The sequence below is a fragment of the Watersipora subatra genome, chromosome 7 (genome assembly GCF_963576615.1).
Source record: "Watersipora subatra chromosome 7, tzWatSuba1.1, whole genome shotgun sequence".
Taxonomy (NCBI): domain Eukaryota; kingdom Metazoa; phylum Bryozoa; class Gymnolaemata; order Cheilostomatida; family Watersiporidae; genus Watersipora; species Watersipora subatra.
Window position 1 is genome coordinate 24,212,847 of NC_088714.1, and position 12,377 is coordinate 24,225,223.

Sequence of the window (12,377 nt, forward strand, 5' to 3'; positions counted from 1 at the left end):
CATGTAGATGGTTACAGTTTCAAGCCGGCTTGTCGAAGCCTGTCTAATACTTCTGACAACCTAGATAGATGACTCTGGAGGTCGGCTGACATGACTATGATGTCGTCCAGATACAGCAAGAGTGTCTTCCAGTGGAGCCCTTGCAGCACTCGCTCCATAAGCCTCTGAAATGTGGCAGGGGCCGACGTCAGCCCGAATGGCAGCACTTTCCATCTCCAAAGCCCACTTCTCATGATGAAGGCTGATTACTCTTGAGCTCCCAGCGACAGGGGTACCTGCCAATAGCCGCTCATCAAATCAAGAGTGCTGAACAACTTGCTACCTGACAGAGCATCCAGACTGTCATCGATCCGAGGAAGTGGATACGCATCCTGTTTAGTAACCGCATTCAACCTCCGCTAATCAATGCAGTCTCCAGGTTCCATCCTTTTTCCTGACCAGGTCCACAGGAGAGCTCCAAGCTCCATATGCCTGTTCTACCATTTCTTTTTTGGCCAGTTCAGAGACCTGCCGATCTATTTCCGCTTCCTTCTCAGGGCTAACCCTGTATGGGGTCTGCCGAATAGGTTGAGCATCCGTTATCCTGGGTATCTCATGTTGGACCAATGTAGTCTGACCCACATATCCATCTCCTTTACTGAAGACATCGGCATACTGATCAAAGAACCTAGCTACTTGTTGTCTGTCATAGTCACACCTGCAGTGCACTATAGCTTGGCTATACAGCTCTTTCACGTGAGGTGCCACCTTCTGGTCAGGCCGGGTATCCTGGCTTGGTCTCGCTCCCTTCGGGCCTCCTCCGTCCAGGGCTGGCCGATTTCAGTATCATCAACTCTTGTGTAGCTGCCAATCACGGTTCCTGGCGCTACCTGTACAGGGGAGTCTGTCCAGTTCAGACAACGCAGGGCTACTCTTCCCTTCTCGTCAGGTAGGTGGAGGCTGGCAGCCACCATGTACCGATCTCCTGATCCCTCTACCATTCTTAAGGGTTGGTATGTGTGGGTCGTGATGCGGCATGTAACCACCATCTCCGACTGAGGTTGAAGTGTCGTGGTACGGACAACCTGCACCTTGCTCACCAAGGGTCGTTTGTCTCGATCTGTGCAGGTCAGCTTCTGACCATTCACTACCAATGTGGACTCTTGGAAATTCATCTCACAGCATTGGTCTGTCAAGAATGGCATCCCGAGGATGGCATCTTCTTTCAGGGGGCATACAAGAAGTGATACAGTCACTTGTACACTTCTGACTCGGATGGGTACGGTCAAAATGCCATGAAAGTTTAGGCGAGACCCGTCAGCCATCGTGCCATAGCCTGTTCTCTCTACCAACTGAGCCTTCAACCCCTCTGGAAGCCGGTCAAAGACATGACGGCTGAGTAGGTTGGAGGTGCATCCACTGTCTATCAGAAAATGAGCAGGTCGGCCCATAATCTTCCCAGGTAAGAAATAGCTACTACTGTACGGTTTCCAAAGCGTGTCTGCAGCCACTCTCTCAGGACTGACCTGCTATGTCATCCGACCGGTGTGCTGCCACCTCTTACGCCGTCTCCCTGTCTGGGGCTTTTCTTTAACCACTGGGTCTGGGATTTGAGTTTCTTCTGTTTGCTGCTCAGTTAGTGAGTCAAAAGAGTTTTGTAGTAGGACTGAGGTCGATCTATAGGGGTCTGAGGTCGACCTGTCCGACGTGGGGTCTGCCAGGGTGGTTTTCTCTGGTTTGAGGGTCCACAGTCAGTATGTCCCCCTACTGCTGTGGACGATGTCCGTTTACCTGCTGCTGGATTCTTGTTGGCTGGGTAGCTGCCATCCGAGGACACTGTCGTCTGACATGTCCGACTATTCCACATTCCCAACAGCTGGTCACCCTTCTGATCTGCTGCAGCTCTGGAGTTGTCCGACTTTGGCCTCTGGATCGGCTACCATTGACTGCCAGTCCTGTCGTCAAGGTGGTCAGCTCCTTCAGGGCTACAAGGACATCTTCCAACGTAGCTTGTGGGAGATCGACCTGGGCTGCATTGGGGTCATCCTCTTCCTCCCCTTCTATAGCCATGATGGTTGACTTTTGGGTCAACCGAGGATTAAATGGCTGAATTTGCAGAAACTCATTTCCAGCCTGCACTGCTTCTCCCAGAGTCCGTGCTCCCACCGCTAACAGATGTTTCTGTAGATAGGTGTTACCCAATGTCAAGGAGAAAGCATCTAATGCCATATTTGCACGATTGTGCTCAGGCAGATCAGCATAAGCTATTTTGGCTAGTCTCTCTATTGCCGCAGCATGATCTTGCAAGCTAACCTTGGCTTCCTTCTTGAGGTTTAGTCGACTCCTGGCCTCTCTGTCAGCCCAAATTTAGTTCTCAAAGCTGCAAAAATGGCATCTGTAGTTTCTCCCCTGCCACAGCTCTTAGCACTGTCCTTCAGCACCTCTCTGAGGTGTAGACGTGCTGACCCTGTAGACCATAGATTAGCTTCAGCTACTTCCTGAAACTGACTGATGAACAGTTCAGCATCATCACTGCCATCAAACTTAGGGGGCTTGAAGTCTCTCTCTTGTTGAGGTTGCCGTAAAGCCTCAGTTATGGCGTCAGTCATCCGCCCATACTGATCAGCTTGATGGAGATCAGCTTCAGCTGTTTCTCTCCTAGTTGACCGCCTTCCAGGCATGGTCAGATGATCCCACCGCTGCCACCAATGTTCTGGTTTTGGTCTACCAGTGTACTTAATGGCGACCTCACAGGTCGACTTACATTAATCTTGCCGTGCACTATAATTATCTGTGATAATAGAAGACTACGTCGACCCTAAGGTCCACTGTCTGATTAGCTTGGGCCGCCCTCTCTTTCTGTGATTAGGTCGTCCCCGTCAGAGCACACTAGCTACTGACCCCGTAGTCAACAGGACGACCGATGATGCTTATACTAGTCGTCTATCAGGCATTAATTCTTTTACTGACTGCGCAAGCATGAAATGAAGAGAGTGTGTATATGCGTATAATTGTATTTGCTATCCTACGAACAACTGCCCCCACTGCGGGCTATGCATTCCTTAATATAGGTTGTTATGTCAAGCGTGCAGCTCGCCCATGTAAGGGCATAATGGCTATATACGGTAATGGTGACCATATAAGGATAAACTACGTGTGGGTTGACTAAGAATATGAGTAAGCATGCACATTAACCAAACTTTATAATATGGATAGTAGCAAATCTGCCACAGTTCTCGGTATAAAACTATTTAAAAATTTATCACGGTTGCTAGAAATAGCCAAAGGTTGTTCCTTGGATTTGGCCCGTGTTTGTGGACGATCATTATCATAGTTGACTGTTCTAACGGCATGTTTTCTAATACCTCCATGTTATAACATTTTTCTGTCAACATAAATTCTTACAAATTTGTTCACATCAACTTCAAGTAGTTATTGTTAAAGTAGTGAAAATTATAGATCCTATTGGAAAAGTGGTGCTTCCGGTTAAGTAAGAAATTATTTGACTTGCTGATTTTTTGTTCTGTCATGGTTACATAGGTACTAAGTGTTGTGTTGACAATGATTATAAACTAGAGATGCACCTCCCCTGCACCCAACCAGTCTTTCCAGATTTCCTATGAGTTATGCTACCAGAGTCGACTGTCTCAACCCTAAATGCCTTTTGCCTTTACTACTTACATTACATGTTTCTACTTTAACTATACTACATGGCCCTTACATGTATAAATTAAGGCTACAACTGCTTTCTAGCAACATATCATATCAATGGTTCCATACCCACATTGATGTAAGGTGTAGTGACTGGTATGGTTTTGTTTGTCGTACAAATCCTATGTGGACGGGCAAGTCAACACACAAGCCTATCAAGTCAGTCACTCACACTTCCTACTGTAGGATAACGTCAACTTGTGGCCGCTATACTTCGGTAACTGGCAGAGGAGCATGTAAGTTGTACAACTGAAACTAAATTATATACAATCGAGTGTCTTTTGTGGTATGGTGAAGAATGAACAGTTCTATTTATTCCTGCATTGAACCATCAATATTGTAAAATTTTATCCAACATTTAGCAAAATAAGTAAACTGCAAATTTAGAAAAAAATCTCAATACCATGCATGCATAGTGTATTACAACATACATGTCAGATCAAAATACACGCCATGTTGACAACATTCCAAAGCAAACCAAATGGTACTACATCAATCCCCGGCTCTTGTCAATACACGGCTGGCAAGGTAGTCGTCAGTAAACTGTCCAAATGGGTCTATATTTGTTGGTTTCGCCCTAATGCACTGCCGGTGGTACCATTCTCTACACGTGCTGCATTAGACAATGGCCATCCTAGTGCAAGTTAGTTGGTTCTTGCTATTTGGCCATCGGCACACACAGTATAGCTGAAAACAAAGACCTGAATGTGTGATAACATGTCAAGCCAGTCCACCTTGCTCACTATAGGCTATAATAAATAGCAATGTCCATGTGAAAGCAAAACGATGTACATGTACCTGTAAATCTAAAGACTAACCTGTTCAAACCCAATCCCATGTTACTTAGGCCAATCCAAATTGATTCCTTGATATAGGTCACCTTCACTCTCCAAAAACATGAATGTATAAAAATAATATACCTCCCAGCGCTGGCCTGTTTACACTCTAAAAAAATAAAGTGTAGCCTCATCCAGAAAACTTAGGGACAAAATATAAAAATATCACATCCCTTTTCTCATCAGAAAAATGAATGCAGCTCACATATTTTCTTTCTTTATTGCTGAATTGAGATGTTCAGAGGGAATGTTTGTTCACATAACCCCATTTTCATGACTAGCAAAGAAGTTATTGCTATTCTTGAAGGGTGTATATGTTGTTTATGTTGTGTTTTTATAGAATTACCGTCCAATAAACCCATGACCTCAGCTGCAGACATGCTTTCGAAGATATAATTTTATTTTATTTTTTCATCATCCAGCAATGCAAATTAATAAAATTTGAAATTAAAAAAACCTCATGCCTCACTAAGGAAAATCCCTCACATGCAACCTAGATCAAGGAATTAATTTGGAATGGCCTTGTTAATCTCTAATCATCAAAAGCAAAAGTCAATGAATCCGCACACAAACGTTTCCTTGTGCAACATTGTAGTTACAGTTTTTCATTCCTTGATTATGTATTGACCGTGCTTAAATCCATTCACCTCTTTCTTACTCGAAAGGCTCTTGCAGTTTTGCAGGATGTCTTAGGAAAAAGCTCCGAGAAACCTTTTTCCAAACAGCAGACAAGATGCTCCCTCATCATTGGTTGATTATAAGACACGAGAGTAGGGTCATATCCATATACCGTCTTCGCAAGATTAACAATGGCAACAGGCCACAGTCTACTGTGCTTTGCTGCTGTTGCACCGACTCTTGACGAATGACTTCTATAGACCTAAAAGTGTATCATGAATTCATGTACAGACCGGAACAGTATGGACCTTTATTTAGCATAGTGTATTGTTCACATTTTGTTACACCTATCACATTTGTGTCGATAGCCCTGCATCTCTATTGGTATAGGCTGGTCGATGTAGTGTTTTTTATAGCTACAAATCTTATGTTATATACTAGCTACTATCGGCAGAGCTAGAGCTAGCTTCGCACTTGCCATAGTGCATTTGATGTCGAAAGTGATTGATAATCCTGAGCTATTGAACAGCCTTACAGAACCGTAATTCTTGACACCAACATTAGTTACAGCGATCCAGTGGTGTGCGCGAGCCATGTGCAGGACTTAGACGTATTTCTCAGTGCCATAAACCACGACTGGGTTGAACGTGATCTTGCTGACTGAGGTAGGGTGACTGTGCTGTGATGTCAGGCCATTGGCGAGATATCAGTTCCATACACCGCTCTATACCATCACCTTTGAGTTGGTAGTCTGGTTTTCTGATGGAGAGACATGCATTTGTGATGCACTGTAATAAAAGCAGAATACAGATAAACATGTACCAACATCAAATCTAGCAGCGCAAAGTTTCTCTGTGTGATTATTGTTATAGCTCTTTCATAATGTTCTGGAAGCTGCTGTGACCTGAGATGAAAGTGTTTTTTTAAAATTGATTTGGTTCCCATTTCTCTCCAGAAATAACGTTTATCCTGCCACAACTCAAACTTCCACAGCTGAATAATGTTAAAACCAACAATCATAGCTTAGTCAAAATCCCACAGCAATTCATATCACTGTAAGCAAAAAGATTTCATTATGCCATAATCCAGCGTTTATTACGCATGTATTTTACCTGGTACAATGATAGAGAATGTGATGACTGTAGATTTGAGAGCTGTTTGCTGATGGCTGCCTGGTGAGCAGAGGCAACCATTTTCTGGGCCCGGCTCATGATGGAGATGGCTACCGGACGTTTCAGGACGGCTGCCCTTCCCACTCGTCCACTCCACTTGTTCAAGTGGCGCCGCTGTTAGTGGCGCTGCTGTGGGAGTGATGCTGTTGTTTTGCTGTTATGCCTTTTCTGCGGTTTCCCCTGAAATATTGATTAACTCATTTATTAATCACAGATTTTTTTCTAATCACTGATATCAAATGCAGAAATCATAGGGTTTATGATAGAATTGATTTACCCGTCGTCTTATAAAAACAGGGAAGTGATACACGATTTTTTCAGAATCAAATCAGTTCCCGTTGATAGCAGAATGAAGAAGATATAAAAATTAGAATTGCGAGCTAAAACTTTTATCTAATAAATCAAACAGTTTTTGGCCATGCGTGCAACATCATCAGGCTTCATGTGTGTAATATTACACGGATAAAATTTTAAATATAACGTGTACACACACGGAGGGCTTTATATATAAATTTTAGCCATTCCCTACCTGAGATGACTGTTTCACCTCGAGGTTAAAGCCATCCTCCCTTTTACGCACACAGTTGGCCACATGTTTTTAGCTGTCCTTTGAGAACTTTGGCCAAGTCTTCTAGTTCTCTGGTATCAGGAGTTAGATAGGTTCTAGATGCTAACATTTTCAGCAGTTCTCGGCACACTTGCCACCATGAGATGCGACTTCACTTTAGTTCGAAGAGAAGCCAAGATAGGAATAGGATCATTCGAGGGGCTAATCTCATTTGATAAGATGACGGCTGTATTGGTATCAGAATGGGAATCATCAGCAATTAGCGACATCACTGCCTCATCTAAGAAGAATCATGAACTGTCTAGGTAGGGCTGAGGCAGTGATGTGAAGTCCTTTTTTTCATGAGCAAGGACCACAAACACATGTTTGCAGGGGTAGAGATGTTTCTGAAAATCGACACATTCACATGATGGCTCCAATGTAGTCTTATAGGCTCCATATTCTCTTTCCACCTGAAATCCAGAGCCAAAGCAGTTCTGTAAGGAATATTTGTAAAACATTTGTAAACCAGATAATACACGCATGCGGAATGAGTACATTTTGACCAACTGATGTCTATTACATGTAATGTTACATGAATTTCATTAGCTGTTTATAAAATACATCAAATAAAATTCTTACTATACAAATAAGTGGTATCAGAGTCTATAATACATAAATAACAATATCTTATGCAAGTGCTAACTAACCATGATGTAGTTTGTCTAATCTGCTAATTATTTGAACTACTAAAAAATAAAACTTGATCAAGCCTTGCTTTGTTAGTCTGAATGTTTGCATCATAGGAATTTGTAGTAGTTATTTTTAGTTACCAAGAACAATTAGAAGCCATGGCAACCGTTTGAGAAAAGTATTGAATCATAGGGATTTGGCCAATGGCGTGCTTTTCGCTGCCGGCTCATCAGTGCTTTGTTTGTTGCGGCTGAAAACGTCACAGCTCCAACTTCCTTAGAATTTAGAGCGGATTGATGCTGGGTTAGCACCCTTTTGACCAAAACTTTGTGATTCTATAGCCACATACATGCGAACGGAAAGCTTTATAAGTATAGACATCTGATTGAAATACGTGCATAGCAATTGGTTCGCCTCAGGCACAGTCTCTTTCAGCCACTGCGTCTCCAAATATTTTCGCAGGGCACTTTTGCTCAGAAACCATGGGGATGTTTACACAGCATTTTTGTTCAATGTATACTCTTCTTCAGTTCTATAAAAAAATTAAATTTTTTCCTTAGTGCAGTAAAAAGACAAGATTGAAATCAAATAACTGCCATGAAGACAACTCTCCTGTCTAATAAAAGAGAAACGAAGAACATGTGAGTGGACGGAATGATTCCGGAGCTTGGACTGGAACTGTTCACTAAGATCAGTTCATGTTGAATTCATAAATGATTTCCAATGCCGTCGCACTGTGGTTGTGCTCTGCTGGGACAACTGCATGACCAACTGACCTGCACTGTGTGGTGAATCAGAGCATTGTACCAAGGAGTTGTGAATTAGCAGCTCTTACCTAAAGAAAGCAAGTCTTTGCAGACAACTGAGTACAACTTGTTGCTCCTCAGAGCTTAGTTTGTACTTACTTCTTTTTACAACTCTCTCACCCCTAACCATTAACATCTTAGACAGATTGTCTAGTGATGTATTATTATGTGTCAATAGCAAAACATTCCAGGTCCTGACTAATTGACTGAATATTCGATTTTATGTTAGGAGTTGGAAATGATGTTATTGGGGCAAGGTTGGGGTTGTGGCAGCACAGCATCCAGACACCCATGATCAGGAGCATGGGACTCCGAAGCTAAAGGTTGAGTTTAAGAGAAAGAAGGTGGGAATGATGAGTGAAGAAACAACAACATTTATTATTCCATCTCTTCTATTAAAATTTAAAATTTACTACACCCCAACTATTATCATTATAAAATTATTGTCTCCGGGAGCCTTTTAATAAAAGACTCCCAGAAACTAGTCTAAGTAGACCCAAACACTGCTGCTTTGGGAATTGTTTGTTGTGTGTTTGGGTCTAACACCAATAAACCAGAAGCAGCCAGACCAGCACAGAAGTGTTTGGGGCTGCTCGGAGTACCCAGCCTAGAGAGACCTGCGGTTGTTGTACTCACCTTACATTTTTCTCTTCTTCACTCATCTTCTACCAAAGCTAAGGAGCCCTATGGTCAGGAGTATTATATACATTCATGGATACTGGAAAGGTTTAATTGGATGGTAGAATTGGATATACATGTAGTAGGAGACTATTAGACAGTACTACATGTAGATGGATGGAATTTCAGTGCAAACACACAAACAACATCAGTTTCGGTTTCCCAGTTTTCTGCGAGCCGACTGAATTTTAATGTAACCGGAAACACCACTTTTCCAATAAGATGTATAATTTTCCCAATTAATCGGCCATAAAACACTTGTGCCTTAATCAACAGCAATGGTGTATTGAGTGTTAGCAAGTTTTGTGAAAAAAGTGAACTCTTTATATCTTGGTTTGCATTAAAAAATTTGTTTTAAAGGGGAAGTGATGTTAGTGACTACCTAAGGTGTGCTCTTTCAGGCATGGATTTGATTAATACTTCCTTCTGTGCATTATTTTTGCACTTATCTCATCATGTTTGTCAGGTTGTTCATATTTTATTAATCTTTCAGTAAGTTCACACATGAAGGAGCCCTAACAGGTGATATATTTTTGTTTGGGCATAATTTTATATTTTTTGAACATTTTTTTCTAATACTTCATGTTATAACATTTTTCTGTCAACATAAATGCTTACAAACATGTTCGCATCTACTTCAAGAAGTTGTTGCTAAAATAGCGCCTAGCTAAGGTCTGATCTTGATTATTGACTGGTTTAATGCATTATCTTGTTGATCCATGTAACCAAGATCCTACAGTTGACCTTTCAGATGTGGCAATTTAGAACTACAGTCCCAAAGAAAAATCTCAAAGGTAAAAATTTTTTGGGGTTTCTCAAGACCTTATGTTTATTTTAGAACATGAAACAGATTTTTTCTCGAAGCGATTTCCGCTGTTACTTGGATTTGCTTACTAAAAAGAAATAACTAATTGTTTCATTCCTTTTAAGAAAGCTACTTCACATTATCTGATCACACTCATCCAGCAATTGTCATGCAGACAATGTATTTAGCATTATTAAGCACAATGAAATCGTTTTTATATTAAATCATAATTTCTTAGCATTTTCAAGATGGTCAACCTGCACCGCAATTGACTCCAAAATGTTATTCTTCACCTGTGTGTCCTTATAGTTTTTGGTGTTTTGTATCATACAAGATTGATTATTCCCTTATTAAATCGATGCAAAGTTTGATTTTCATTTTGGGTATGTTTTAACTGTGGCAGTCGTTAACAAAAGAGCAAATATGGCACAAGACAATTCGAAGCTAGAGCACTGCATCCTGGGAGAGAAAAACAACCAATCAAAATGTACCTCATGTTTGATAAAGTTCTGATTGGTGATGTCTAGCGTCATCGCTCTGCATGAGCTCACTGAGCAAAAAGTATCGCTTTGTATAATTCACTATTTTGATATATACTTTTTTCTGTTTAGCTTTGTGCCTCGTGCAATCTTTTTTCCCAAGTATTTTATTGCAGTCGGTGCCTCATAATGTTTTGGATACTATTTCTAAGCAATTCCTATTTTTAAAGAACTCATAAGATCCTCAGAAAGATTTTGTATTGTCATCAGTTTTTGGCTCAATCAAAATCGTCTTTGTTCCTACAGCCATGCTTTTTTGACTACTTTTTCCTTTAGTACTATTTGAGCAGGCTGTATTCCATCCCAGTTTTTTTCCATCTGATACGGTTAACATGCATCATTGTGTTAATGCATCTACAACATGTCAATTATGTAGACTGCGTATAACAGTCTTTGTGTATAGGCAGTTGGCATATCTTTGTCAACAGCGTTAGAGTTCATTTGTCTTTGATAAGCAACACTTGATCAATTATCCCTCAATACGTATAATTTTAACAATAGTTGTTAGATGATATTGTTTTAGCAGTTTCATTTTTAGTAATATAGCTGCTTCCAGTAGCATAGGCCTACTTGAAGTTTCTATTTTTTTTGCAAAATCTTTAAACAAATGTAGACAGCAGTGAAAGTCGCATCACTTCATGATCTAGCAGTTTTAACGCTGATTTAATGATTTTCTAGATCAATATAGACTACAGAACTAATAATTTTTAAGCGCTGCTCTGTACTCAGATATTTCAGTCCCTCTATGATTTCTAGGCATTCATGACCTTCTGTGGCTATAGTTGTTGTTAGAAAATCAGTTCCCACTAACATAATTTTCAGTAGATCGTTTGCTGTTGTTGCATATTCAGTTGTAGTCTAATATGCTGAGATGCTGTCGCAATATGAACAGAGACGGTATATCCAACAACATGTGGGATTGACAGAGTGTGTGAAACCTGTAGACCATGTGTTACGTTTTTGCGGGGGATTGGCATATGTTTATGTCCCTTTGATTTTCCACAAGTGTTTGTTTGATTAGCAATGGTGGTAGTGGTCTTTTGCGCAACATTTTAGTTGCAATGTTGAAAGTTGTTGAATTGGCACAATTTCAAGTTTTTTGTAGGGGTGTGGCTGGTTTACATGAGTATCCTGTTTTATGGCAGTATATCCACTAGAAACAGCTCAGGGTTTTTATGATGGAGCTCTTGGAGTTCCTGGAGCATTTGCTAGTGTTAATCCGTTTTCATGCCACTACTAGCAAAGTCACCCGTTTTAGTCAGTGCTTGGTAACCGATCGCATTGACACTTGAATTTTCTTCAGGTGGTAATTGCCTATTATTTTTTCACAAAAAAAGATCGATCCAGTCAGTTTGTTAATTTTCTTGGTGATATGCTTTTTTGCTAAATGAGCTATTCCCTGAAGATGCGAAGCTCAGCATTGACTGTATAGCTGATGTGTATCCACAGTTTTTTCATGTGCAAATTGTGTTGATACTATTAATTTTTGCTGAAAAATATCAGTTTAGTCCTCTTTTTGGCGAAATGCTTTTCTGCTAGATGAGGTATACCTGGAGATACGGAGCTCAGGATAGACTGTATAGCTGCTGTGTATCCACAATTAGCTGCTCAATCTGGGCTGTACCTCTGCTCAGACGTGTTGCTAATTTTTACTCAGTTTGTTAGTTTTCTTGGCGATATGCTTTTTGCTAAATGAGCTATTCTCTGAAGATGCCGAGCTCAGCATCGACTGTATAGCTGATGTGTATCCACAGTTTTTTCATGTGCAAATTGTGTTAATACTATTAATTTTTGCAGAAAAATATCAGTTTAGTCCTCTTTTTGGCGAAATGCTTTTCTGCTAGATGAGGTATACCTGGAGATACGGAGCTCAGGATAGACTGTATAGCTGCTGTGTATCCACAGTTTTTGCATGTGCAAATTGTGTTAATACTATTAATTTTTGCAGAAAAATATGAGTTTAATCATTTTTTGGCAAAATGCTTTTCTGCTA

The 12,377-nt window shown here is 40.8% G+C and overlaps 1 protein-coding gene across 1 annotated transcript; it reads right to left on the reverse strand.

Moving 5' to 3' along the window:
* Positions 1–402: 402 nt before the first annotated feature.
* Positions 403–1,430, reverse strand: LOC137400573 (uncharacterized). The gene is made up of 2 exons (XM_068086901.1): positions 748–1,430; positions 403–697 (listed from the first exon to the last, which is right to left on the reverse strand). The coding sequence occupies exons 1-2, from the start codon at positions 1,428–1,430 to the stop codon at positions 403–405; spliced, it is 978 nt and encodes a 325-aa protein (XP_067943002.1).
* Between the last annotated feature and the right edge of the window lie 10,947 nt (positions 1,431–12,377).